The sequence below is a fragment of the Tenrec ecaudatus genome, chromosome 4 (genome assembly GCF_050624435.1).
Source record: "Tenrec ecaudatus isolate mTenEca1 chromosome 4, mTenEca1.hap1, whole genome shotgun sequence".
In the NCBI taxonomy this organism is placed as follows: domain Eukaryota; kingdom Metazoa; phylum Chordata; class Mammalia; order Afrosoricida; family Tenrecidae; genus Tenrec; species Tenrec ecaudatus.
Window position 1 is genome coordinate 943,489 of NC_134533.1, and position 23,613 is coordinate 967,101.

General features: G+C 57.2%; 1 protein-coding gene across 2 annotated transcripts in view; it reads left to right on the plus strand.

Moving 5' to 3' along the window:
* Positions 1 to 3,965: 3,965 nt before the first annotated feature.
* The window catches only part of AP2A2 (adaptor related protein complex 2 subunit alpha 2), a 51,318-nt gene continuing 31,670 nt past the window's right edge, over positions 3,966 to 23,613 (plus strand). For both annotated transcript variants that reach the window (XM_075545179.1, XM_075545180.1), the window contains exon 1: positions 3,966 to 4,213. In XM_075545179.1, coding sequence (XP_075401294.1) covers positions 4,147 to 4,213 — 67 coding nt within the window. In that variant the 5' untranslated portion in view covers positions 3,966 to 4,146. The remainder of the gene's footprint in view (positions 4,214 to 23,613) is intronic.

Below are 23,613 nucleotides of genomic sequence, written 5' to 3' on the forward strand. Positions count from 1 at the left end.
TGGAGCCACTATGCCACCAGGGCTCCAAGTGCCCTGTCCCACCTTAGGACTCCTGGTGGCTGAGGGAGTGCAGGGTTAGGGGAGTCGGTAACACAGCGGCGGCCTTCTTAGTGGCACTGAAGGGCCTGGGGTCCTGGTCAGCACGTCTTTGTCAGCGGGACCTCAGTGGTGGCCTTGGGGGCCACACATGAAGATAACCCCAAGGTCAGCAGTTCAAACCCACCAGTTTCTCCCCCAGAACGAAGATGAGGCTGTCTGCTCACACAGGGTCTATGTGCGGAGCTGCTGCCCTGCAGGGTCGGGGGTCGGAACACCCTGACCCTTAGGAGAGAGATGAGGCTGTCAGCTGGCCCTTGGGAGAGAGATGAGGCTGTCAGCTCCGTCAGGATTCGTCTCAGAAACCCAAAGGGGCAGTTCTCCTCTGCTCTAGGGGGCCACTACGAGTCAGCGTCGACTCCATAGCAGAGAGGGAATTTCTCCTGATGCTAATTTACATCCCACCAGCTCATCCTGGCAGTGCTCACCGGAAGCAGCAGCAGCAGCAGCGAGGGCTGGACCTTGGGGAACCCCTGGTGTAAATGGAATCAGGGGCCCCACGTGAAACTGAAGCACTGAGCCTGCACATGTGGAGTGTGACCTTGTTTGGGGACACAGGTTCTTGTTACCCCGGTGAGTGTGGCTGAGACCGGCGGCAGGTCACTCACACCCCGACGGGGAGCACCAGGACTCTGACAGAGGCCCCTGGTTTGAGCAGTCAGCCACTGCACTGTGGGTGGCATCGTGCTAAACCAATGACCCAGCCACCAAGACGTGAGCACCCGCTTGCCCCCTTGGCTCGAGCTGGTGTGAACAGAACCAGCTTCTGCAGGCGTGTATGATGGACACGCAGCGTGGAGGAGGCGCGTGTCACTCCCAGGTCCAAGATGGCCTTCAGTGAGGAAACCCCGCCCAGGCCGCGGGATGGATGAGGGGTGGAGACGTGGAGCTGTGCTGGAGCCAGGGTCTCCCTCCTGGTGGCTGCCAGGTGATCTCCACGTGGAATCTTATGTGGCTTCTGACATCCTGAGCAGGTTTAATGAGGGCCACACTGGGTCTGGGTAGCCAGTCCAGCAGTGACTAGAGGTTCATTTGGTGGCCCAAGCTGTCCTGGCTGAGCCCGAATTGCTGGAGGCCCCACCTGCCCTTGAAGTCCGTCAGCAGACATTCTTGGGTTTGCCCATGTCCACACAGCTCGCCCGGTTCTTGTGGCTGAGCTGCCCACTGGGCATGGCTTTGGGCGGAGACTCACTGGCCCGACCCTGCTCCCTGGTCTCTGAAGGGGACTCTGGAGGCCTTGAGGGGAACTGGCTTTGGCTCACAGAGCACCTCCTTCCAGCCATGTTTTTACCAGAATGTCCAGCCCAGGGATAGCACCCTGCGAGGGGAAGGGACAGCAGAGGCTGGCAGGGGACATCCTCAGGAAAAGAGCCTCCCGGATGGCCCCACGTGAGGGCCCCGTTCTCTGGGTGGTGCCCTTCCCGTCAGCCTGGAGGGGAGGCACGTTTTCCTTTGGTGGCTGTTTCCCAACTTGCAGAGCCAGCTGTGTGAGGGGCCAGAGGCGGGGGCCGGATGGTTCCAGATGACACTCCACCAGCTCTGAGGTTTTGAATTCCTCCCGCACTTCCTCCACCACCACTTCCCCAAGCATGCCACTCAACCAGGCATGACAGTGTGATGCGGGGGGCAACCAAGGGGTGCTACACCCCACTCACGGCCTGGCTTTCAAGTGTGGGTCCCCTTCTTTTGGAAGCTTCCTGGTCTGCAGGCCTCTGCAGGAGCACATCCCTGGCCGGCCGTCGTCCTGGGCCACAGTTGCAACCAAGACCGGCTGCCGTGAGCAGGAGACAGGAGGAAGCAGGGTCACTCAGGCAGGGTCTGCACGTCTCCACCACACCGCGGGCTGGCAGGAAGACCTCTCGGGCTCTTGGGCCTGGGGTTTGTGTGTTCCTCCAGAGCCCTGACGCCCTTGATCCCAGGGGCCATGTGTCCAAGAAAGGGACTCCGGGCCCACCCCAGCCCATGGACTGTGCCGTGACCTCTCCTGCCTTGCTGCCTTTAAACCGAGGCTGGCTTAGAGGGACCCGACCCTGCGGGACAGGGGTCTTCCAAGATGGCAACTCTTTCTGGGAGGAGAAAGCTTCACCCCAAGGACTGGCTGGTGGTTTTGAACTGCTGACTTTGTGATTAGCAGCCCGGTGCCGAATCACTGCATCACCAGGACTCCTTAGTGCCACGACCAGGAGGGCTGAATTTTGGCACAGGTCCAGTTCCCAGCTTGCTCCTTCCTCCAGGAGCCCTGTTCTGGTCTGGCCTTGGGGCTGTCTTGGAAGTCTGTGGCCCACACAGGTGTCCTAGACAAGGTGGCCCCTGGAGGCCACCCCAGCAGCCCCAGCAGTTCTCACAGGGTTCCAGGTTCCTCAGGAGTGGGGGGGGGGGTCCCCGGAGACCCAGAGCCACTGTGCGTTGGTCAGATGGAGGGCAAGCCGTGCTCCTGACCCCTCCTCTGCCCGGTGGTCTCACCAGGGCCTGAGGAAGGGAGCTGCAGCAGGGACAAAGGTCTAGTTCTTACTTGGGGTCATTTCAGGATATAGGCTGGCGGGGGCCGCCCTGCTGAGGAGCCATCCGGCTGCTACAGAAGAGAGCTTGGAGGGGCTATATGCAATCCAGACAGACTTCCTGGAGGTCAGCACAGGCTTAGGCCCTTGGTGCTGTCCCCACCCGCTGGAGGGCCCTCCTTGCCAGGGCTGCACTGGGCCTGGGAGCCATGGCGAAGAACAGGGCAGAGCAGAGTGAGTGGCACTGGTCATGGGCAAACCCAGGAATGTCTTCAGGATGGACTCCAAGGGCAGGTGGTGCTTGGCCAGGCCAGCTCAGGTCACCGAGTGACCCTCTAGTCACTGCTGGACTGTGCACCTGGACTCAACTCAGGGTACGCCTGCTCAGAATGCCAGAAGCAAAGTGGTCTGGCTGGAGGGTTGAGGGCTGGGCCCTTGACCTCTGGCAACTGGTAGGGTGGCAGGCATGGCTTCCCTCATTAGGTGGCAGGCTCTTAGTGGGTGGAGGAAGGGACTGGCCCTGTGTGATGTGTAGAGCGTCCAAACCCCACAAACCAAACTCACTGACTCAGTGACCCTATAGCACAGGGTAGAGCTGCCCCTGTGGCCTTCTGAGACGGGGTGACTCTTTCCAAGAGTAGAGAGCCTCATTTTTCTCTCTTGAAGTAGCTGGTGGTTTCAAACTGCTGACTTTGCAGCTGGCAGCCCAATGCACTCACTGTAACCCATTACACCACCAGATTTTGATGCTGGCTGTTGGGGAGGGGGTGGGGGGAGGGAAGGAACTCCTTAGAGTGTGGATCTGGCATGCAGGAAGATGTCCTCGCTAAAAACCCACCGTCACTGAGTAAGATTTGGATACACAGCCAGCCCACAGGGCACGGTGGATCTGCCCATGCGGGTTTCCTAGACTGCGAATAGTTAAGGGAGCAAGCGGACTGTCTCTTTCCCCGCCTGGCGAGTTTGAAGCCCAACATGCAACCCAGAGCTCCTTAAAACCTATGGCGACTCGCGGCGGCCCCTGTAGATTCCGGAGACTGTCAGCTTCAGCTTTGTCCCCCCTCCGCCGACCCTGCGGTCAGCCGCCCAGCGCTAAGCCATGTCGCCGCCGGGCTCCGCGTCGCGGATCGCCTGTGGACTCTCGCCCGAGCGAGCGGTCTCTAGCTCCGGGCAGGAAAGCAGGCTGCCAGTCCGGGCGCAGGGAGCAGCAGCCCGCGGGGCTCGGCGGCGCGCTCCGACGCTCGCGGCGCTCTGCCTCCAGGCGGCGCCCACGCGCCTCCCTTTAGTGGCCTCCCGCGACGGCGGCGCGCACGCAGCCCCACGCGGCGCCCGCCCCGGCCGCCGTCCGACGCCGCGCCCGCATGCGTGCGCGTGCTCGCGGCCCAGAAGGCGCCGCCGAGAGGCTAAGGCGGCTCCTGTGAGGCGGCACCTCCTCGGGCGGCGGCGGCGGCTGTGGCGGCCGAGGTGACGGCGGCGACGGCGACCCGCGCTCCCCGGGACCCACGCTACTCCTCCCGGGCCCGCCAGCCGAGGCCGCCACCCCGGCCCGAAGATGCCGGCCGTGTCGAAGGGGGACGGGATGCGGGGCCTGGCGGTCTTCATCTCCGACATCCGCAACTGTGAGCGCCCGAGCCGCGGCGGCCTGCGGGCTGGGATCTGGCTGGGGCCGCGGGCGGGGCGGGGCGGGGCGGGGCGGCCCGCGGGGAGCAGGCCCGGTGCACAGGGGGCGCGGGCCACGGAGTGGGGTCTGGGGCTCCGCGGACGCCGACCGGGTGCAGGGGCTGGGCTGCAGGGGGCGCGGGATGGGGTGCGGGGGGCGTTAGGAAACTGGGATTCTGGGGGCACGGGCGCGGACCGGGGCGGGGGTCCTGGCTTGGGAGTGGAGGTCTGGCGTGCAGACTTGGAGGAGGGGGTACGAGTCGGGGGTGGGTGGGTGGGGGAGCTTAGGCTTGGCATGCCGAGCTGGGGGGGCCTGGAAATGTGTGGGGACGCCCTCGGACAGCGCCCTCTCCCCGTGGTTGCCCCAAGGGGGTCCTGTCTCGTATGATGTCATTCTGCCGAGGCTGCTCCACGCTTTGGGCTCTGGGAGCTGCCCTCGCTCAGTGACCGGCTTCTAGAAGGCTCCCCACACCCGGTATGATCTACGATGAACCGAGGGGACGCTGGGTGTGGGAGGGGGGCCCCAGGACACCCTCCACCTCCTTGATGGTTCCTGACCGCGCCCCTGTGCTTCATGTGAGCTGGCATGTGACTTTTGTTACCGAGGTCGAAGGTACCTAGTGAGGCACCCTGATGACCCCCTGCTGTGCCTGGGACCTCCAGGCTGGCCCTGGCTCGGGCCACGGTGACCCATGAAGTTAGAGATGGCTGTTTCTTGCCCTGAAGCTGGAGCCACCCAGGCCCGGTAGCCCCCGGGTCAAGCAGGCAACTTCCTATTTGTTAATCCTAGTGTTGGTCAGCGAAAGGGGTTGCTGGAAGGGTGAAACTGCGTGCATGAGTGCGCTTACTGTGTGGTCACTGGCGAGGCTACCAGTTAGGGACTCTCCTTGACCAGAGGCTGATAGCTGCTGCCCACTCGTGTGGACCCCAAGCGTCAGCGGAACTGTGCTCCTCGGGCCCTCTCTCGGGCTGATGCTCAGAAGTAGGTCTGCAGGCCTTTTCCCCAAGGACTCAGACCAAGCCTTTCAGTTGGAGTGACACCACCCAAGGACCCTTTGCAGCCTTAACCCATCAGGGGCTTCCATCATCCCTTGGCAGTCATGCCCACGGGGGCTGGGCAGCCCTGGGCTTGCCAGGGTGGTCAGCAGCATCTGTGGCTTTAACCCCTCGACGATGCCAGTAACCAGAAGTGGCTTCCGAGACAGATAGGTGTCCCCTGGGAGTACAATTGCACCATGACGAGCCACTGGTGCAGCAGCGAGCGCAGTGTATGAGGCGCTCCTACCTGAAGGTACTTGGAGGGGCATCTGCCCCTCTCTGTGGGAGCCAGGTCTCTGCTCAGTGTGTCCCTTTCCTCAGAAACACGTGGTGATGTCACTTGTGCTGCCCCACCCCGCCACGGCAGTTGGTGTCCTGTAGATGAAGCACCACAAGGCAAGGCCTGGTTGTCTCCTGGCATGTGACGTGGGTCCTGTAAGCCAGTAGGCGAGGGAGTCTGAGAATGGCTCTCTAGGAGGGACTGTGAGACTGCTTGTCCAGCTGCTGAGAAGGCAGAGGGGTGGACAAACCGAGCACCCTGGGCAGGTGGTAGCCGGAGAGCGAGGCAGACCCAACTGCTTCCCCTCCCTTGTGCTCACTGTGCCAGTCACTGTGAGGGCACAGGAGTAGCCAGGCTCTGTCCCGGGGCTTGACCCTGCCCCTGCCCCCCTCTCTAAAGCCTTTTTCCCCTAGCTCTGGAGGGGAGAGGAGAGGTGGGGACAGAGCGCAGGCTTTGCCTGGACATCAGGATGCCTTTCACCTGCTCCAACTGCTTTCTGACTTTCCCGCCTCTCAAGCCCTGCTGGCAGTGGAGCCGGAGCCCTTGAGCCCAAGCTGCCTCCGCCCCTTCCCAACAGCAGTTTGCTTGCCTGTGTGTCCCTCCACCCCCACCGTGGTGCTCCTGGGCTTGAATTGGGCTATTTGGGCCCAGGTCTCTGGGCTCTTGGGTTCCATGCCAACAGCTCTTGTCCTTTTGACTGAGCTGAGTTGAGGGGCTCACCATCCACTGACGGACGCTCGGCATGCGTGAGTTTGGGGCCTGTCTTGCCCTAGTAATTAGCTTAAAGAAAACTCCAAACCTCTTATTTAGCTTCAGTTATTAACAACAGCAACACTTTAAAAATAATTTCGCTTGCAGTGGGTTTCCAGCACCCTTCACCTTGCTTCCCCCAATGCGAGCACCTTCCAGCATAGTTGCACCTCCACTTTACCCCTTACTCAGTGTCCCGGTGCGTGTGCACATCCACGCTCCACGCACGTGCACGTCTGCCTGAGTGAGTGCTTTGCTGCTCATTCTATGGGGAGCCTGGTGTCGTCCCCAGTGCAGTCAAGACCCGCTGCTGCCCCACCCTCGTGCAGCCCCTTTAGAGCCCACCTGGTCCCGCAGCACTCTATCTACTGGTCACCTGTTGCTGCCCCTGCTGTTGTGAGGTTTTCATTGGCACTCGAGTGGCATCATCTTGTGTGGTGGTGACCTTTTGAGGTTGATGCCTTTCACTCAGCGTCATTCCCCGAGGGCCACCCAGATGGCTGCTCGTGCTGGGTTCTGTGGAAGCAACGGGTTCCAGGAAGAGCGGAGAACTGCTGTGATTGGGCAAGGAGACGACTGACTTGCTAGGTAGTCAGCTATTTTGGCACTCGCTTGCTTGCTCACATGTGATCTGTCAGCAAAGGACGGTCACACGTGACTTGAGTGAGCACATTTCTGCTTGTGCTGTTGGTGCAGCAACACTGATCACTGCCGAAGGGATGGTGGAACTGCCTGGTGACCCCAGACTGGAAGTCAATGGCAACACCACCAGGGGCTTAAGTGAAGGAGGATTATGGTCTGCTTTGAGGATCAGGTACCATCCCGAGCCCTGCCTTCTTGGAGACCCTATACAGTTATTTCTCAAGGAACTTGTGTGGGGGTGGTAAGCCCCGAATCCCTCTGGTCCTGGGAGCATCCTCTCGATGCCCAGCGCCACGCAGTGCTGTGTTCATATCCAGCATCGGGACAGGCTTCTTGGCTTTGTGGAAGTCAGCTGCTGCTGGGCAGCCCTGTGGCATGACTGCAGTTTAAGGAATGTCATTTGTTCCTAAAATTCCAGGGATGAGCCAGAAGCTGGACCCAGGGAGAGGACGAGGTGTCTGGAAAGGCTCCTGTTCCCGGGGAGCGCTGGGCTGGCTGCTGGGCCTCGGGCTCCCGCGCTGTGTGGAAGTGCTGACTGCTGAGCACAGTGCTCACTGGCAGGGTGCCTTTTTGCACTCGGGCATAATTTATGTTCCCAAGAAACAAATTTAGGAAGTGAACGAAGGAGGGTGTGGTGATGAGAGGAACCCCCAGCCAGAGGGGACTCAGCACCAACCCCCTCCCCTCCTTTCTGCTCAGTGGGAGCTCACATCCTACTGGCTGTGTGTGTCCCTTATACACTGCTGCTCCTCTCTGCCCTCCTTGGTCCCCACTGTGAGACCACACCAGGCCCCACAGGCTGCTCTGCTTGGCGAGGTGTCGTCAGTCCATGGCTTGCCTTAGGCTTCATGCTCGAATCCCATTAGATGGGTCCAGGGGGCAGAGGAGAGGTGGGGAGGAGGTCTCTTTGGGGACAGACAGTTGGACAGATGGATGACAGGCTCCTGGGGGTGGTAGGTGCTGTGGGCAGAGACGCTGGGCTTCCTGGTTTCCTGGTGGCGAGCCGGGCTGCCTCCCACCTCCCAAAGCCCAAACCCAGAAAACTTTGAGAACCACAGGTTCATTTTGCAAATCTGTGGTCACATTTGGTAAAAATATGATGGGACTTGAAGTGACAGGAGGCTCTATGTGTCCCCTCCAATGGCAGGAGCCATCTAAAATGAGGACGGGCTCAGGGACACTTGCTTTTTGCCCAGGGTTGGCACATTGCCTCTCTGGCCTGGCTCCGGCTGCTGTCAAGATAGGCCAGTCACCCTTCGTCTCTCGGACCAGCTGCCCCCAGCCCCACCGAGAGGAAACCCTCCAGTGGGAGTTAGGTGACCGTGCTGCTAGGCCGGGCGGGTGCTGTGGAGGGTGGGAGTGACTGACTTCCTCCTCTTGTGTAAATGGGGATCGTTGCCCGTCTGATGGCACAGGGTGGGGGTGGCTCAGGTGGGGGGGCTGAGGTCAAGAGGCATGTGTGAGCCACAGGCTGGTGGGTACAGTGCCCTGGAGGCCAGTGCTGGCCTGCTGGCCGGACAAAGTGTGGGGCCCCAGGTGCCCCTGGTTGAGAGAGAGGCTTTGGCTGCTGTTGGCCCCAGAGACACCCTGTGTTGCTGGTCCTTCCAGAGACCATGTTTGAGGTCCCCAGCGTGGTCGGAGGGACAGCACAGGGCCTCGTCATGCTCCTGCTGGTGGGCTGATGCAGGACCCAGGAAGTCGTCCAGGGAGAAGTGGGGAAGGATCCTGAGAAGATGCTGAACAGCTACTCTTAAGTGGTGGCCAGGAAGTGAACATTCTAGAGTGCTTCCTAGCATTCTTGTTTCTGCATGACCCCCTCTAGTCCTCTGTGCTCCAGCCCCCTTTGTGCCCATGAGAGGGCAGGCAGGGCCTCTGTGGCCGCGCCTGTGGTGGCCTGTGCTGGGTTACCTGCCTAGATGGCGTGTTCGATTGGATATTGTTCAGCAACCCACAACTTAGTGCCTTCTTATGATGTATGCTCGGCTCTTTGGGATTCGTTCTACCCATGAGTGGAGCAGGAGGAGGAGGGGGAGGGGTCCTGCGTATATTTGCCCTGAGGGGACCTTGAGGGCACCTGACGCTCACGTAGGTGCATAGAGCTGCAGCAGCACGATTGCAGGCACAGCGGTCCACCTGCTCACCTGTCTTCATCTCCACCGTGTCTCTCCTGTCTTACAGGCGAGACTAAGGCCCAGAAGCCTGGGATGTGGAGTGCACTGCTGTGCTTGCTCCCAAGACACCGTGGGGTGGGAGCTCCAGGCTGGGGTCTCGGGGGCCATGGGGGCGAGATGCTCCCTTGAGGAGGAGGGAGTGGTGACCTGCTGACAGGTCAGGGGAGGTGACCCTGGCAGGAGCCTTCAGGGGAAAGGGTAACTGGGAAAAGCAAGACTGACTGCACAGGGAGAGGGTGGTGACTGCAGAGGGCCAATGGGTTCTGTCACAGCTCCAGCAAATGACCCTAAATTTACCCCTCTGCTCTGCCCCTTAGATCTCCACGTGGGAGAGGGGGCACTCCCCAGGTGGTGACTGTCAGGTCCTCCAGCCTCAGGAGGAGGGGGGAACCAGGACCAGCTGTGAGGAAGGCTGAGCCAGCCAAACCTCATCCCCACTTCCTTCCCAGTTCTCTGACCAGCTGCCCCACCCACTCGCTCGTGACTCTCTGCTGGGCTTCATAAGCTGTTGCAATGGCCACCCAGAACTCACAGTTGTGGGGGTGCTTAGGGAGGTGACAAGTGATAGGGACAAGGCCAGACAGAGGCTTCGGAGCAGAATTGCTCTTGGGCACACAGCCAGGTGACCTCTTAGCAGCGCCTCTGACAAGTCCCCGAGGAGCCTGCTCTGCCCAAGGCTTCTGCCTGACCCTCAGTTCTTTCTCTGTCAGTGGGCGAGCCCACTGCTTCGGCTGCTCTCCTGCTTCCAGCTCCTCGTGCCCTGCTGTCATGTGTGCCCCTGCAGTGCTGCCTCAGCAGTCACCGTCTCTCAGTTATTTTTTTAATCGTTTTATTAGGGGCTCATACAACTCTTATCATAACCCATACCTCCATCAATTGTGTAAAGCACATTTGTACATTCATTGCCCTCATTATTCTCAAAACATTTGCTCTTCCACTTAAGCCCCTGGCATCAGCTCCTCATTTTACCCCTCCTGCCCCGCTCCCCTGTCCCTCATGAGCCCTTGATAATTATTTTGTCATATCTTGCCCTGTCCGACATCTCTACTTTTCTGTTGCCTGTCCCTCAGGGAGGAGGTCACGTAGATCCTTGTAATTGGGTCCCCCTTTCCAACCCTCCTTCCCTTCACCCTCCCAGTATCGCCACTGAAGGGATCATCCACCCTGGATTCCCTGTGTTTCCAGTTCCTATCTGTACCAGTGTACATCCTCTGGTCTAGCCAGATTTGCAAAGTAGAATTTGGATCATGATAGTGGGTGGGGGCGGGGAGGAAGCATTTAGGAACTAGAGGAAAGTTGTATTTTTCATCGGTGCTACATCGCACCCTGACTGGCTCATCTCCTCCATTAGACCCCTCTGCGAGGGGATCTCCAGTGGCCGACAAATGGGCGGTGAGTCTCCTCTCTGCACTTCCCCCTTCATTCACTATGGTAAGGTTTTTTTGTTCTGATGATGCCTTATACCTGATTCCTTCGACATCTCGTGATCGCACAGGCTGGTGTGCTGCTTCCTTGCGGGCTTTGTTGCTTCTGAGCTAGATGGTCGCTTGTTTACCTTCTCTCTCAGTTCTAAGAGGGTCTTGAGCCCTGGTCAGCAGAGGGGTCTGCATTGGGCTGCTCACTGCATCGTCAGAAGTTCAAACCCACTGGGGACAAAGATGCGGCTTTCCTGCTCCTGTAAAGGTTTACAGCTTCAGAACCCTAAACAGGTGGTTCTGTTGTATCCTGTAGGGTCCCTCTGAGCCAGAATTGATTGGATGGCAGTGATTTGGACGATGGCTGTGGAAGGACCCCTGGTCTAAATGATGTACCCCATCTACTCCTGACCCTTCTTGCTGCTAGTGAGGTGTCCCCTCAATCTCTGGGGTTGGCGTTTTTGTAAGCCTACTCTTTATTCTCCCCAAGATGATGATCTGACCAGTCTCCTGGGTAAGCTCCTCACCTAATCTGATTAGTAATTGACCCACCATCACTAGGGCTTTATAGGCCTCATTTGTGTAGCACGTTGTCCAATCCCTTTGCAGGACAGTGACCAGCATGTCATTTGGCAGAGCTACAAACCCGGGAACTAAAAGGCTGTAGACACAGAAGCCTGCTGTCCTGTGGCCTGGCGATGGCTGTAGTCCCTCAGTGTTCATCACACACACACACACACACACACACACACACCCCGCCCGTCCCAGGTTCCCTCAGAATGGAGCTTCTCCAGGTCTCCTTCCTGTTGGTGAGTAGACGGCCCACGGGAGGCCTGGATGTTTGCCTGCTTCATCACATGCCTCTTCAGAACCAAGGAGGGATATCGGTGGTGACCAGTCTGGCACAGTGACGTCAGTAAAGTGCCTCCCTTTGGTTTTAAGGTTATTTTCTCAAGTTTACTGAGTGCTCGCTCACCTTGTGCAGTCAGCAAAACAAGCCAAAATGCCCGCCCTCCCACAGCTTCCATTCTAGCCGTGCAGCTGGCGCAGTGTATGGCCCTCTGCTCATTATGTCAAGGAGTGAAGCCAGGAGGGGATAAGCTGTGCTGGAGGGTGCCCTTCTGATAGCATGGCGGGTGGGGGGGGGGGAAGGGGCTGAGCGCCACAGGGGCCCCCTGTGGGTAGAGGAACCCTGCTTTCACCCTGTGTGATGTTCAAACAGTTTGCGCCTCTGATGCAGCTTCGGGGCTGGAGAGTGACGGGAGGCTGCGGGGCGGGGCGGGGGTGGGTGGGTGGTTGGGGGAAGCACCAACCTCTGCAGCCCTGGCCGATTCCATCCCACCTCCATCCGCACTGGCTCTGACCGCAGCCCTCCCTGCTCATCAGCTGGAGCCCAAGCATGCTGCTCCTCCACCCCTACCTGCACCAGCCTGAGCCAGGTGCCCGTCATAGGACTCCCTGCCACCTCTCAGTTGGCTTCCGTAATGCACTCCAGTAGCTACACAGAACTCAAGGGCCACACTCAAGATTTGGGGGCTAATTCGGGAAGTTCATAGGGTACAATTCAGGATCAGAAATATTAAAGACATAGTCCTTTGCTTAGGATGGCCTCTTCTCAGCTCTGCCCAGGCAGAGACAGGCCTCTCTCTGGTCCTTGGCCAACAGGCAGGAGACCCCTTGGTCTGTGCCCTGCTCAGGAAGTGTTACAGAGCTTTTGAGTGTTGCCAATAAATGCCCAAGGGCACCCACTCTGCTAAAGCTCAAGTTTAGCGAAACCTAGCACCTCACTCCACAGGCAAGTGTCCTGGTCGGCCGGCACTCAGCTTCACTCTTGGTGGGCTGGTACGGCCACCACTCTGTCACCTGCTCCAGTATGTGGTGGTGCCGCCACCACTCTGCTGTCACACCTGCTTCCTGGAATGAGGAGGCTCAGCACGCAGGGTCCACTCCTGACTCTTTTTGATGGTGCCAAGAGCCCTTTCCTGCTTCTAGACGTTCCTTTTATACCCAGCAGGGTGGCAAATGTGACCAGTCCCATGCTGGCATTCCAGTACAACCATAGGAAGGCTATTCACTCACAACTGAACCATACAGTCCTGGAAGCAGCTCCCCACCTTCCCTTGCCCAGACCCACCAGGAAAGAGGAGCTGCCCACCCTGCACGACCCTGCCCCTTTGTACCATGGGAATGACAAAGACTATGAGCGAGAAGAACCCTCTCCAGGGGCGACTATGCCATGCTGGCCGAGGAGCAGGCCGCTCCATCACAGCACCTGGGGAAACAGGTGCCCTGCTTTCTTTCCCTTTTCGTGAGGTTGCCTTCGTCTCCCCTGTAGGGAAGTAGGGAACCCCCTTATCAGCTGGAGTGGGAGGGCGGCCCTCGGGGAGAGGTCCCTGAGCTCCTGGCCAAGCCTCCGGCCTGGTGCAGGTACAGGACTGGCAGACAGAGCAGGCTATCGGAGCTTTGCTTTAGTAAGGGGTGGACAGTGGCTGGCACCCGACAGCCAGTGGTGCGCACCCTCTCCCCTGGACCAGGCCCAGACTCCCTCCCTTCTTGGGGAGTCATAGTGGCTAGGTGAGAAAGCTGCTGGTGTGGAGGAATAAGGGTGACCCCTCAGTGAGTCAATGGGTGACGCAGGAGGTAGGCTTGGGACTAGAGGACAGAGACCAAGACCACTCTGGGTAGGAGGGGCAAGTAATGTGGGGAGTGGGGGGCAGTTGACCTGGGAGTTTTTAGGGTATACAAGCAAACCACTTTCATTGAATTAGTCCTGACTCACAGCAACCATGTATAGAACTAGAACTTTTCTTTAGGTCTTCTGAAACGGGAAATCTTTACAGAACAGACAGCTTCACCCTCCTCCTTAGGAGCAGCTGGTGGGTTTGGACTGCCAGCCTTGTGGTTAGAAGCCCAGTGCCTAACCCACAGCAATACCAGGGCTTCCTTTTATAGGGTGCAGTGGGAGGAATCCGCAGTCAGGTTGGTGGGTGGCCTGGCTGGCCAGAGAGATGGCATCCCTGGGCAGCTCCTGGGTTATGTCCTAGAGGTGGCCTGCCAAAGTCAGCAAGTGGGGTGGGAGGACTGTGGGGCTTCTTATAGAAGAATTAATAGCCAGACTAGTCCTAAGGAGGTGGAGATTAAGGATGTCCCAAATGTGCAACTCTTCCAAGATACTATTCTCCATTTACCCCCTCCTCCCTTGTCAGGAGAGACCAGTCTCTGGAGAAGGACATCAGGCATGGTAAAGTGGCGGGGCAGTGAACGAAGGGAAGGCCTGCAACGAGATGGATGGGCACCGGGGCTGCAGCCAGGGGCTCAGGTCTCGCAGCAGCGACTGGGAGAGTGGGGCAGGGCTGGGCTGTGCACAGGGCCCCCCTGGGTCAGGGCTGACGCGAGGGCACTCACATCAGCAACAATAGCAGCCACCACCTCTAGGGAGTATTTGCTTCGTGCCTCCAGGTTCGTGATTTGCTGCAGTGTCTCACAGAAACTAGTGCAACTGAGGAAATGTCTCACGTGCTGGTGGGTGCTGCTCAGTCCCCAGGTGAGCAGGCAGAGGTGAGCCAATGCAAGGTCCAGAGCCAAAAGCAAAATGCTCCAAAGCTGCAGCAGGTCTCCTTGCTTCTCCCACAGCTCAGTCAGGAAGCAGAAGTGCGGCTTCCCAGGTGAGGCGGGTCAGAACTGCACCAGCATTCACGTCCTTCACAGGAAACGAAGGGCGGCGTCTCCGTCATGCCCTCCAGGAAAGGCTTGGAGAGCGGTTCAGATCTCCTACCAAAGCCAGGTTAGAGAGCAGAGTCTAGAATTAGACTGCATCTCAACAGGACCACAGGAATTAACTACCATCCAGGACCCGCCCAAGAGCGCAGTGCTCAGAAGGCTCCGCTTGCTAAGGTGGCTCCTCAGGGAAAGGGACACAGCGTACCAGCACATCCCAGGTTACTTCCTGGTTCAAGATGGCCACTGGAGCTCACCTCTTGCATGATCTCGCTCCAGCTGGCAGCAAGGAGGAAAGAAGTGCAGGGAGAGGAACGCAGCCTCAACCTCCCAGACATGCCCGGAGGCTGCTTCTGTGTCCTGCCAGAACGAGGTGACGAGCTCGACCCAGCTGCCAGCCTTCCCTTGGGGAAGAGGGCACGCATACAGGTAGATATTGGGGTTCTGTGCCCGCAGCTCTCAATATGGATTACACCTCAATGTAAAGAAAAGTAAAATCCTTATAACTGGATCTGCGAACGTGATAAATGGCGAGAAGATAAGCAGTAGTCAAGATCAAACAACGTACTGGACCGGGCCAAGATGTCACTTGTACCTGCCAGGCGTGGTCTTTTCTGTGAGTATACGGCCTTGACCGCTAGACAGTGTATAAGGAAGAGCAAAGACAGCGACGTCTTTCATGGATGGTGTTGGTGAGGAGTAGTGATGTCCTGAGGCCTGCCAGGACAGACAAATGTGTCTTGCAGTACAGCTGGGTGTTGTTCACAAGCGAGGATGGTCAGGTGAAATCTTACATACTTTGGGCGTGTTAATCAGAAGAGGGAATCATGCTTGGGAAAGGAGTCAGTGAAGAAAGGCAGAGCCCTGAGTGAGGAGGCCGACACAGTGCAGCCACAGTGTAGGAAAGATAGCCCATCCCGTCCCTCCTGCCCACGAGGGTGGAGCGGCCTGGGCAGGGTTTCTTTTGTGGGGACACAAGGCTGCTATGGGCTGGAGCCAGCCAGGCAGCTCCCAACAACCCCATGCCTTAGGAGAAGGTCCCTGGTACTCAGTGCCGCACTGCAGTGACTGAGGTGGGTGCTTTGAACCTGCCCAGTGGGGCTGCAGGAGGACGACCTGGGAGGTGTTTTCATGAAGAATCCCACTCCATGTCTGGAGCCTTCACTAACTCAATCTGACAGGGTCAACGACACACTGACTGCCATCGAGTCAATGCCGCCAACTCAGCGTGAACTTTTAGGACAGAGTAGAACAGGTTTCTGAGGATGCAGATGTTTTTTTATTTGATAAATTTTATTCATTTCCTTTCTCTCCCTCTGCTTCCTTTACTCCTCACCCTGCCTTCTCCATCACTCATCAAAGCCTGCTTATTGGTGTGAGACCATTTTCCTTGTTGTTGTTCTTTTGTACCCATTGACTTGTAGGTGTTTGTCTTTGTGGGACTGGCTGACCTCTCTCCGGACAGTGCCCCGTGCGCTTGTCCAGGGCAGGAGGGGGACAGTCCCATCCTCGTCATCACTCTAGCGGCGCGCACTGGGGTGGTTTATGTGCGTCAACGCGGACCTGCCCATCCCTCCGCCGACAGGCACGGAGGGGGTTCCCAGTGCTGCGTGCACCCCGGGTCCGCACGTATCTCTCTCTGCTTGTGTTTTGACCCGTGTTTGCGCCGGGCATCCCCGAAGAGAGAGATGGCTGCTCCTGTGTTCCTGTGTCCATTTGGGACGGAGGCGCCACACCACTTTCCACAGTGGGTGTCGAGGTGTACGGTCGGTCCCACTGCCTCTCAGCATCTGGTATTTTCTGCACTTTCCTCTGGGCCTGGTGGGGGTGGGGTGGCGTGTGAGGTGGGGTCTCGTGGCTGCTTTGATGGCATCTCTGAGGTGGCCAGTGAGCGCAGCTTCCCGCGGGTGTGTGGTCCCCTTCACTGTCTTTGGGGAACTGTCTGCCCACGTTTTCAGTGCAGTGCTCATCTTCCTTGTTGAGGTGGGGCTGTTTCTGTCGATTTTCGAGATTAGCCCTTGGTTCTGGGTGTCATTTGTTCCTGGTGTGTGGTTCTCTTATGTTTCTGATGAGGCCTATCACATCTTTCGGTACACACAGATGTGGTGTTTCTGAGGCAGGTCTAGCCCTCGCGCCTGCCTTCCGCTGTGTGGGTGTTTTCCATTGTGTTGATGCCTTGGGTTTGCCCCTGTTTTTCCATCGATGGTCTGTGTACATCCAGTGTTTCCATGTAAGGCTGTACTCCACTGTGAGTTTGTTTGTATGTGGGGGGAGGTGTGGGCCTCTTTCATTCTTCTCCAAATGGAGACCAAATGGAGGCTGTGGTATATGTGGGAGCACGAAGCCGCATCCTTCTCCCCTGGACCAGCAGCCTGGCCTGGAACCCATTATGCCACCAGGACGCCTTCATGACTGGGAGCGTGCAACTAGGGTATCTGCGATGGGGTGTAGGAGCTGGTCAGTTTTGCCATTCCGCTGCATGAGAGAGCCTGTGTGCTCCCAGAGGCAGGAATGGAGAATCCCTTGGCCACTGAGAAAGAAGAGCTGGAAGAGACTGAGAGACCCCGCTCTGAGAGGAGTCAGTGGGGTGCTTTGGTGAGGGCCTTGGGACAGGGGAACGGCTTGCAGAGGGGCTGCCCTTGGGGCATTTCTCAGTGCTAGAGGGGCTGTGCAGAGCCGAGGCTGAGAGAGACCTAAGACCACAGAGAGACCTGGCTTCTGGTGTGGCTGACAAGCACGATGGACAAAAGAACTACCCCCTCAATGTTTCCAGTCCTGAAAGGTGACCGGTTAACTCCCCTGTGGCCCCGTGGTCTGACTTCCCTGTGGCCTTTAATGGGCTGTGGGAGCCCAGTAGTGAAGCAGAGAGCTGTGGGTGGACAGTTGGGGTCAGAATAGGGTGAAGACAGTGGGGGCTGGAGGGGCCTGCCTGAGCTCCCTGGGCCGGGCTCTCTCTCAGGTAGCTGGAGGAGGTCAGATGTGGCCTCTGTGGCTTTGCCTCAGTCCCTCTGTCACACACAGTTGGAATTGACTCAGTGGTAGCTGGTTTGGTTTGGGGTTTCAGGGGAAAGAAGGGGTGGATTTTTTTGCCCCTGGTGAGGTCTGAGCACCCGAGGAAAGAGACTGTGGGTGCTGTCTTTTGGCGTGGCATTTTTCCTTGAGTAAAATGAGATTGAACCTTCTAATTCAGAGGGCCTCTGTTGTTCAGCCTGGGGGAGCTCCTGCTCTGAAGAGCTAGAGGAGCCCCACTTCTAGGTGCTCTGAGGAGAAGGAAGAGGAGGAAAGGGTGGTGTGGGGGTTGGGGGAGTTGGTTAGAAGGGGTGACCATCTTTTATTTCTGATTTTCCCCACCCCCAGCCACTTCCTCCTGCTCCACAGAACATTCTAACACTCTTCCCATTGACTCCCAGCTCCTTTCCTCTGCTGGAAAACTGCCCCCACCCCGCAGCACCCCCCACACATCCCCCCTTCCCCCAGCTAGGCCTTATTCGGAGGACCCTCCCTCCCTCCTGCTGGTAACACTCACCTAAGCAAACCGCCTACTGTGTACAGGAGCCCTGTTGGCAACAGGACCAGGAACCAACCTGTCTACAGCTGCACTGCCCAGTGCGAGGTGCCCTTGGGGGCAGGCTCCCGGAGGACACAGGGCGAGAGTGGGCCCAGTCAGGGGAGGTGCGTGTGGCAGGGGAAGAGGAGCAGGCCAGGAGAAGTTGTGGCGCGGGGTAGGAAGCACCGGAAGGGCCTGAGGTGCCCGAGTGCAGAGGGTTCTGAGGCCTCTGCACCCACATGGGAACGGGTTGGCGACAGGAGAGCCCGCAGAGGCCGGTTCTTAGGGACGTGGCTACCTCGGCTTCAGGCCTGTGCTGTGGTAAAACAAGTGGCGTCATCCGTCCTTCTCTGCCTCCCTCGGGGGAAGGAGGGTCCGTATCGGATCAGTGTCGGCATCAACCGAGGAGGAGGGAAGGTCAGCTGTGCTCGCACCAATTCAGAACCAGCCGTCCGGGCCCGTACCGGGCTTCTGTGCCAGGTGTGAATTCAGTGCCACAGGCAGTTGAGACCCATAGTGACCGTGTGCCCAACAGAAGGAAACACCACTGGGCTTGTGCCGTCCTCACAATTGTTCTTGTGTTTGAGCCCATTGCCGCAGTCACTGTGCCAGTCCATCTGGTCTAGGGCCTGCCTCGTTTTCTCTGTCCCTCTGCGTTGCCAAGCATCGTGTCCTTCTGCAGGGACTGGTCTCTCTGGACAGCATGTCCAGAGTGCATGAGTCAGAGCTTCTCCGTCTTTGCCTCTGAGGTGCCCTCGGGCTGTGCTTCTTCCAAGACAGATGGTTTGTTCTGTTCGGCAGCCCACGGTACTTTCAATGTCACTCGCCAACACTGGAATACAAGTGCATCGCTCTTGCTTGGGTCTTCCTCACTCAGTGTCCAACTCCCACAGGCATGGCAGGTGACTGAAGACACCATGGCTTGGGCCAGGCGTACCATAGTCCTCAGAGCAGCGTCCTTGCAGTGACCACACAACTCCTAGACCACGCTCAAGATGATGGCGTTCAGTAGAGAAGCGCACCACGTCGCAACTCAGGATCAGAACTGGCTCAGGACACAGTTCTTGGGTCAGGACAACTTCTCAGTTGTGTTCACGGGCAGGCCTAGTCTACAACCTTTCTGCCTGGCTTCCCTTACAAGTGTTGCAGGGTTCTTTTATCCAAACGTGCCCAGAGGCACCCTACGGCACCTGAAAGGTGCTCAGCTCCAGCCCCACCAAGGGCTCAGAGACACCCACTCCGCCCCAGCGCCCTTCCCAAGGTGTGCTCATTACTGATGCCTGTCCTGGCAGCACTGTGTCGTCTGCTTGCTCTGCTGCCTCTGGAACTGCAGCTCCCCTGGGCGGAGGAGGTTTTCTGTGTGGGAATCCTGTGTCCAGAGAACCTGCTCCACCCATCTCTGCATTTTGGTGTTTGGCAGGTCTCCTCTGTCCACTGCTGGGAGGAAGATGACAAAACTGACCAGTCACTTGTTAGCTAGTGCTCTTACACTTATTTGCATTATTGGTAAGCGATACAATCCCCTTGGTGGACTCCAAGGACCTCATTTGCATAGCCCCGCCTAATCATCTGGTGGCGATTACAAGGCCTGGGTGAGAAGAGCCCAGGCATTGTGCTCAGCAGCTGGTGGGTGTGGCAACGGTACATGCAGACTGGGCGAGGTGGGCTGACACACCTGCACACCAGTCAGCTCTTGAGATGTTAGGCGTAGACCCAGCACTGAGTCCTGACCCACAGCTATAGCTGTAGCTTAATGGAAATACCTTAATAAAGTTACAACTAAGAAGACTCCTCTCCCAAACAGTTATTTCTATTAAAGTCTTGTGGAGTCCAGGATGTTCCCCAGAAAAACTAAATGAATATTACAAGATGTCAACACACAGAAATTTGAGCACCCCGTTTTAGCACCTGGTCATTGCTTCTGATGTCCACAGAAAGGTCCAGCCCTCTGAACTCCAGCCCATGATACGTGAGCACCTTTCTTATGCTGCCAATCTTGGTGGTGGTGCCAAGTGGCAGTAGCCGTGTGCGGTGGGCCTGTGACTGTGTGTGTGTGCCCAGTGTGTGGTGGGCTGCACAGTGGTGTGTGGTAGTGTCTGAGAGTGTGTGGTGGTAGACAGTGTGGTGGGGGACTGTGGGGGAGTGGTGGCGGGGGACTGTGGTGGGGGGCAGTGTGGTGGGGGAGAGTGTGTGGTGGGGGACTGTGTGTGGTGGGGGACTGTGTGGAGGGGGACTGTGGTGGTGGGGGTCAGTGTGTGATGGGGCAGTGTCAGGGGAGAGTGTGTGGTGGGGGACTGTGGTGGTATGCAGTGTGGTGGGGGACAGTGTGTAGTGGGGAACAGTGTGTGGTGGGGGCAGTGGTGGTGGGAGGCAGTGTGTGGCGGTGGGAGACTGTGTGGTGGTTGGGGACTGCGATGGGGGCAGTGTGTAGTGGTGGGGGACAGTGTGTAGTGGTGGGGGCAGTGTGTGCTTGTGGGGGACAGTGTGTGCTGCGTGGGGGGCAGTGTGTGGTGGTGTCCTGTAGTGGATGGTGGTCCGTGGGCTGGTGTGTGCTGAATCGAGAATTGCCAGTGCATTTTGTTATCTCTCTTCTTTAAAACTTTAAATTCCTTTGAAGTGTGTTTTATTGCAGGTGATTGCTTTTGAAAATTGGCAGTCGGCAATACCATTCTAACCAGGTGTCAGGGTAGAAGCTATCAGAAGAACGTGATGGATATATTTGATGAAGTGGCAGGGGCAGGGGAAAGCTTTAAATGGGCCAACCCTGTATAAAAGGCACATTGAAAAGCAGCACCCTGCTCTGTCAGGAATCTGACTGAGGAGCTCTGGATGCTGCTCACTGCAAGCTTGTCAGTTTGTAGCCCTCAGCTGCTCTGGGGGAGAAAGATGAGGCTTTCTGCTTCCATAACAATTTACAACCTGCCAGGGCTGGGCACCCCAACAGCCTCAACCGACTGGAAAACACTCCTAAAGGTTAACAGACAGACCTGCTACTATTTATAGGCTTTTCTTTTGTTTTTTTTTGTTAGTTTGTTTTCTTTTGTAGCTTTGTCTTGTTTTTGTATTTATTATTGTCTCTGCATATCTGTTTAAAGATAGGCAGGATAAACAATCCAGAGGAGAAAACAACGGACTGATGGTTGGGGGTGGTGGTGTGCACACCGGAGAGGGAGAGGTCGGGGAAAGGAAGGGAAGTGCCAACAGACCCAGGGACAAGTGAACAATAAGTAACCTAAAATTGATGTTGAGAAGGGCATAGGATGCCTTGTGAGGCTTTATCAAGGACAATGTAGCTGAGAGGAATTACTGAAACCTGAATGAAGGCTGAGCATGATAGTGGGACAAGAGGAAAGTAGAAGAAAATAGAGGAAAGCACTAGGAGGCAAAGGCCATTTATAAAGGCTAAAATATAGGCATGTACCTATGTAAATATAGTTATATATGACGATAGGGAAATAGATCTATGTCTATGTATTCCTACGTTAAATTTTAAGGCAGCAGATGGATACTCGAAGCTGCGGCCAGCCGAGTCTGCCCTGAGATCACCTTCAGTGGCCCAGCGGGTAGACTGTCAGACTGGCCCCTGCTTAAAAGCTGCCGATATGAGACCAGGAGGGCAGCGTGTGCCCTAAAGCTGAGGCGAGAGGACCAGGGACAAGGACACTAGAAGTGGCGAGGGAGCCATAGGACATAACCGTGAGAACTGTAACTGCCACACTGCAGTCTGTACAGAACTTGTTACGTGAGAGGCCTCAGGTACAGTGCTGCCCTGACACAAGTCGCCCGCAGCATGCTACCCCGGCTCTAGGTGACTTGCCCTGCACTTGGGTCTGTACCAGCCCATGTCATCTGAGCAGCCAGTGGACGATGCGCTGGTTTGACAGGGAAGGGACACCTGGGTTTTGGAACCGGGAGCTGTGCCGGGCCTGTGGATGTCAGTCCATGCCCAGGTAGCTCCATGCGCCTCTAGGGCCCAAGCAATGTGACCCTAGAGAATGCAGGCCTGCTGGCCTTGGCTTCTAAAAGCGGGAATTTGCACCTTCAAGTAAGTATCATTGATCTTGGACATAATTCCATAATGCTTGATAATCTTGGGAATGACAGAGCTACCCTTCACAGGACTGCTTCACCTTACCTTGTCAGGAGCCTGAGGCTCCTGGGTGGGTGCTGCTCTGCCTGAGAAAGAAGTAACAGTCTGCTCTGTACTACAAGGTCCCTTTGAGGCCAGATCAACTTGGCAGCAATGGATTTGTCAGGAGGTCAGCAAGGGAGAATGTTCCCATGGCCTGGGGGCATGTCCTCCCCAGTCACAGCCCCCAAAGTGGGCTCAACTCACCTGACATGTCCCCCAAACAAAATTGAAAAATGGAACTGGTACTATGGATGAGCTTCACCAACAGCAGAGAAGAGTCATTGACCTTTGAGCGGCCACCAGTGGAAGAGTGGCCCCAAGTCTTGCCACTGAGCTTCGCCTGGGGCCGGGCAGGCCCGGACTCTGGAGAAACTGTGCCATCCTGGCCTCTGTGCCTCTGTGTAACAAGGATAATAGGATTTTCCAAGGATTACATGAGTTCCCTGCATGGGAAGTGCTTAAAAACAGCCTGCAGTAGAGCTTAGCACAGGTGGAGCAAGGGGGCTCTTGCCCCCCAGGTATACCTCCAAAAGGCGCTTGAGGAGGCACAGAATGACTTCCAAGGTACCCCAAATGGCTTTGTTATCTTTCAACTCTGTTTTTCCATAAACTTGTTGAAGCCCCTCCTGTGAGAGACACCTGCCTCGAGGGATTTGAGCCTGGGTGGTACGCAGTGGGTAATGCTGGACCACTGACCATGATTGGGAAGGCTCAGGACCACCAGCTGTTTGCAGGAGGTGACAAGGCTGCCTGTGCATGTGCATGTGTGGGCTGATGGAGGGAGCCAGACACCAGAAGGGCAGTTTGCTGACAGTCACCCTGACAGCTGTTCATTTAGATGTGGTATGTGGGGGCTCAATTTAGAGATCACCCCTGAGCCCTTCATACCCTCCACCCTCCCTCTGCCCGTGAGGGCAGATAGTAACTACTCCGTAAATGTTACTACACATTGAAGCCACTAACCGGCTGCCAGAGAGTACTAATGACATGAACACAAAAAGTGCTTGCTCCATTAGTGAAAGAAGCCGGGAAAGAGGCACTGTTCCCCACCAGCCAATGAAGGTCCTGAGCGCCCCGTCCCCTTGGAATCCCGCCTACCACCCCCACCCCCGTGGTGAAGATTCTAAGTGTGTGTGTGTCTCACTAGTGCTGCTCTTGCCCTCTAGACCCGTCTGTCGTTCAGCTGAAGACTGGGCCCAGCCCCCAGGGTGAGTTCAGGTCCAGGCCTGAAGGGCTACGGAGGGCCTCAGTCTCGGGCTTCCCCCCTGTCAGTCTCCAGTAAGAGCAGCTAGCCAGGTCTCTCTCAGTGTTCTGAGTTCTGCTCCTCCTTTGTTTGTCTCCTACTCTCTTCAGGACTTTCTGATGCCGCTCCTGCCAGAGCACCTGGGAATGGTCACTGGATACCCTCTAGTCCTCCTGGTCTCAGTGGGGGACTGATGTCTGTGGGGCCTGTAATCCAGTGGGTTGTTCCCTGGCTTCTTCAGTTTCTTCCCTCTTCGTCCTGTGGGCATCTTAGGTGGCTGCTCATGAGCTTTTAAGGCTCCCACTTGCTGCTCGCCAAAGCAGGATGTAGAACGTTGTCTTTGGGGGCTGTATTATGCCAGCTGACCCTAGTGTTCCCTGAGACCATGGTCCTGAGCGGCCGGGCCCAGCAGCTCATTCCCTCAA